A 5,390-nucleotide genomic window follows, 5' to 3' on the forward strand; every position below is an offset into this window, starting at 1 on the left:
TAAACAGTCTTGTTTGTTATCATTATGAACTTGTTTAACATTCAATACACATGCATGAAGTTCAAAACAAGCAGTTAAATGTCTATAATAGCCTAATAGTATCAATATGTTGCATAACTACAGTCCTGTAATTCACTGAAAAAAAAAAAAAAAAATTCTAAATCTCGAAAATCGGATCAGATCGGATCGGATCGAATCGAATAATGATAATCGATTCAAGATCTTGAGAATCGGAATCGAATCGATTCTTGAAATTTGAATCGAAACCCAGCACTACTCAGATCACACCCTCTATCCAGATTGGCGCATCAGATTATTTTATGATCCCGAGGGAAAATATTATCTATAAGAGCAATATATGTCCCGGGGGTTCAGAATCAGGGAGCAGACATCCTGTCGAGGCAGGGGCTGAGGCCCGGGGACTGGAGACTCCATCCAGAGGTGGTGGAGTTGATATGGCAGAGGTTTGGACCAATGGAAGTGGATCTGTTTGCGTCTCGAGGGACGTCCCACTGTCCACTTTGGTTCTCCCTCACTCATCCAGCTCCGGCCGAGGTTTCGCCTGTACGCTTTTCCCCTCTCGCTCTGCTCCCAGGAGTCCTGGAGAGGGTCCGTCAGGAGGGCATCAGTCTTCTTCTGGTAGCCTCGTTCTGGCCGGCGCGAGTGGTTTTCGGACTTCATTTCACTCCTGATAGCTCCGCCATGGCAGATTCCTCTGAGGAGGGCACTATATTCCATTCTTGCCCAGAGCTGTGGAAATTGTGGGTCTGGCCTCTGTACCTAGATGCTGGTCTATCATCTGGGGTGGTCGAAACCATACTTATCTCTAGGGCTCCGTCTACTAGGAGATTATATGGCCTCAAGTGGAATGTTTTTCCACTTGGTATAGAGAACATGAGTTAGGTCCAGTTAACTGCCCAGTGGCTTCAGTTCTGGAGTTTCTTTAAGATCGTTTTCTCTGCGAATCTCTCCCCGTCCACACGTAAGGTGTACGTGGCTGCCATTGCGGCGTTCCATGCACCATTAAATGTTGGGCCTTTGGCGAGGCACCAACTGGTCATACTATTTCTCCATGGTACATGGAGGATGAGACCGACAGTCAGGTCCAGGGTTCCTTCCCAGGACCTGGCAGTGGTTCTCAAAGGGCTATCCCTGCCTCCCTTCGAATCCCTCCAGTCGGCTTCGCCTAGGACCTCACGCTCAAGATAGACATTCCTCTTAGCTATTTCTTTAAAGAGATTGGGAGATCTCCAAGCTCTGGGATTAACGCCAGCTTGCTTGGGGTTTGCCCCCGTTAAGGCCATCCTGCATCTGAGACCCAGCTATGTGCCTTAAGTGCAATGTAACATGGCTAGGTCCATGTTCCTGCAAGCATTTCATCCTCCACCTCATGGGTAGGCAGAAGAGGGGATGTTCTGAATATTTACCTTGAGAGGTCCTCTTCTTGGAGGAGGTCGGACCTACTGTAGTGTGTTTTGGGCCACCTAATGAGGGGCTCCCGGCTAAACAAACCATAAGTAGGCCTACAAGGTGCGCAATTTGCCTTCACCTTTGGCCGTAAGGGCTTATTCTACTAGAGGTATGGCTTCCTCTAGGGCCCTCCTCTCGGGAGTGTCCCTCCAGGAGATCTGTGAGGCAGCCGGTTGGGCTACCCCACACACTTTTATCAGGTTTATAGTCTGCACCTCCCTTGTACGCCTGGCGCACATGTGCTCTCGTCCTAGCTGAGTGCCTGAGATCAGTTTCACTCTAGGGCAGGGCCTTTTTCGGTGCGTGGCCTAGTGGGCATTCGTTCCCCAAAGACGTTTTCTGTTATATTAGATCTGACTGTTTGTGTATTTTGATTGTTTAGATTTTTTAACATATAGTTATGTATGAGTTTGTGTAATAGTCCTTCATAATTGATCCAGGTTTATCTTAAAAATGTCACATTTAACAATACTAGCATCATATTGATTTTTTTGTTTGTGGCCATATGTTTCTCGCTCACCTTCACAGCCAAATACACGTCTCATGAGATCCTGATGGGGAAATACACACACACACACACACACACACACACACACACACACACATACACACACACACACACACACACACACACGCATGCACGCACACTCACTCACACACACGATCACTTATTCACTCACGCACGCACACACGCAAGCACGCACACACACTCTCACACAGACGCGCACACACACACACACACACACACACACACTCACTCACTCACACACTCAATCACGCACACACTCACACACTCACTCACTCACTCACTCACTCACTCACTCACTCACTCACTCACTCACTCACTCACTCACGCACACACACACACACACACACACACACACACACACACACACACACACACACACACACACTCACTCACTCACTCACTCACTCACTCACTCACGCACGCACGCACACACACACTCACTCACTAACACACTCACTCACTCACGTACACACGCACATAGGCACACACACACACACACACACTGAATGCCTGCTATAATGAGCTATTGACCGTGTAAATGAAGAAACGCTCCTCTATTGTCGAGCCGCTTCACTCAGCGCTGACATCACTGTACGACAGACTTCAGTCAAACACACACAAGCGCCTTTATAATGAAAGACTCATTATATAACCCTATACATATGCACACACACTTGAAGTCTCTTCTGCTCACCAAGGCTGCATTTATTGATCAGAAATAAAGGAAAAATTATGAAATATTATTGTAATGTAAATCAGCTGTTCTCTATGTGAATATACAGTAAAGTGTAATTTATTCCTGTGATCAAAGCTGAATTTTCAGCATCATTACTCCAGTCTTCAGTGTCACATGATCCAATTCCAATTTTTTATTTCCAAATTCAACTTTTTACATTTTTCCGGATTCAGTTTTAATGATCAAATAAAATGTTAGCAATAAAAAAACATTTCTAATTAACTGAAATCATAAAACTTATGCAAATGAACAAAAATTACCGTATAAAACCCATTTAATTTTTTCCCAAAATTGGTTCGATTAAATTTTAATAATCAAAAAAAGTGTCTAATCAATTCAATTCATAAAACTTTAGCAATTTAATAATTTATTTATGTGTACAAAATTAGGGCAGTTTAAGCAGTCTTTTATTATTTATTAATAAACTTTAAACTTTATTGTGTGGAGATGAAATATGATATATTGTCAAATAGCATCTTAAATTTCATGTAAAGTGTAATTACATTATGAATTTTTATTATTTATCTGTGCTTTCTTTGAACGCTCGTCAAGTTGAAATAATCCCATAATGCACCAGCATCTGATCTCGTCCCCTCCTGACATTTAGAGTCTCAGTTTCCACAGAAACGCAGATCTGGTGCGGATGTCTGCGGTGTATAACGTGGGCTTTGCTGTGAGATGTGTGGATTAAACAGAAGATGTTAATCTGGAACATCTCTCAGGCAGAGCTGAGTGTGTGTGTGAGCATTGGTGTGTGTTTAGTCGAGTACACACTCCGTGAAGGATTCGAACCAGGCCTGAGGGCGTCTCTATAATGACTCGTTTAAATAATTGATTCAAATGAGTCATTTGTTTGAAAATTTAACTGTGATAGACACAATATTAAGAAATGTATACAAATGTATAAGAGTGTGTTGTAGTGCTGCATGATTTTCGTTTTTGTGTGTGTGTATAAGAATTGCAATTTAAAAAAAATTACAAAAAATGTTTTCGCTGTGCTTGTTGGTTGGGCTGCACAATTTGGACAATATCTTGTTCAATAGCTTTGATCACAGGAATAAATTACACTTTACTATATTCACATAGAAAACAGCTGATTTACATTACAATAATATTTCATAATATCACTGTTTTTGTTGTTGTTATTTGATACTGCACACTACCGTGTGTGTGTGTGTATATATATTTATATGTATATGTACCTATGTGTGTATGATATATGTGTATGTGTGTGTTTGTGTATAAATGAGAAATAATACTTTATTAATATTTCACTGTAAAATAAAAACCCTAACGCAATACCAGAAGCTTCTTCTCCAAACAAATGTGCATGTATTCGTTTAGTAGATGCTTTTACTCACAGTGACATTCCTGCGTTGTCTGGTTGTTCAGACGGTCATGTGACTGTTGAGTTCAGCGCGTCTCACACACACACACACACACACACACACACACACACACACACACACACCGTCGGCGCAGGAATAGAAACCCTGTGCTCTTTTCCTCCAGCCAGTGTACAGTGGTAAACTGATGTTAAATCCCAGTCTGAGATGTTTGTGCTCAGCAGTGTGTGTGTGTGTGTGTGTGTGTGTGTGTGTGTGTGTGTGTGTGTGTGTGTGTGTTTAATCAAAACGTCCATCAGCACGGATGAATGCAGACGCAGTGTTTCTCTCTAAACCTGCTGTGCTCTCGTTGTGTTTATTAGGGCTGGATGGACAATATCGATTAATCTGCAGTTTGATGAACTGATATCAATCTTTTAGTCGGTGTGGTTTTTCATCGTGCAGATCCGCTGCCATCCAATAACTGCAATAAGCTCGTTTAACAAAGTATCAACCTGTCAGTTTAATCAATAAATGTGTGTTTGTGTGTCTTTAATGTGTGTGACAGATGAACCGATCGTCTCTTCCGCTTTACTACTACCGTGCGTGCATAATTATAAATAAATATAAATAACAGCAGCAAATAAACATCAATGAACATCAGAAGGTGTTGAAAGATTCAGTGTTATGTGTGTTATAATCCATAAATCAGTGTTTCAACCGCCACAAGATGTCAATAAAACAGCTGGAGAACAATACTGTCACATTTATAGCCTTCAGTGAGCATAAACTCGATAGTTAGCTAGAAAAATAACTGTAGGGATGTAATATATTACATATTCTTTATATTTTGAATGAACCTGTTCTTCAACATTGAATGTATGTTTGAATACATGAAAACACGTTATGACAGACACCAGTTAAATGGAGTAGAAACGCAATTATATCATTAAAAAGTGGATTTAAAAACCACCCTGTTCAGTGTAAATTTAAAACTACTTTTTATTTGAGTGTTGATTATATGTAAAAATAAATAGCAATTAAATTTGGACTATTATAACCTTTAATATTATAGTGATGAAGTGACTGACAGGGTTCCCTGTATAGTTTAAAGTAGGATTAAAAAAAGTATTAGGAATGCATGATATATATCGGCCATAATATCGGTATCGACCGATATATGTTCATTTTTAATGTTATCGTTAATAAGAAAATTTCGCCTATATATATATATATATATATATATATGTATATATTTATAGCCGATAAATACTGTATTATTTTCTTCCGCTGAGACACTTCAGATGCGCACTGTTCAACATGATGGTGT

The 5,390-nt window shown here is 40.6% G+C and overlaps 1 protein-coding gene across 1 annotated transcript in view; it reads left to right on the forward strand.

Moving 5' to 3' along the window:
• Window positions 1-3,378: 3,378 nt before the first annotated feature.
• LOC130071818 (ryanodine receptor 3) overlaps window positions 3,379-5,390 on the forward strand; it is a 248,526-nt gene continuing 246,514 nt past the window's right edge. Inside the window, exon 1 of the mRNA XM_056236709.1 lies at window positions 3,379-3,408. Coding sequence (XP_056092684.1) covers window positions 3,379-3,408 — 30 coding nt within the window. The remainder of the gene's footprint in view (window positions 3,409-5,390) is intronic.

This window comes from Rhinichthys klamathensis, unplaced genomic scaffold (genome assembly GCF_029890125.1).
Source record: "Rhinichthys klamathensis goyatoka isolate OS25496 unplaced genomic scaffold, OSU_Roscu_1.1 h1tg000462l_1, whole genome shotgun sequence".
Lineage (NCBI taxonomy): Eukaryota > Metazoa > Chordata > Actinopteri > Cypriniformes > Leuciscidae > Rhinichthys > Rhinichthys klamathensis.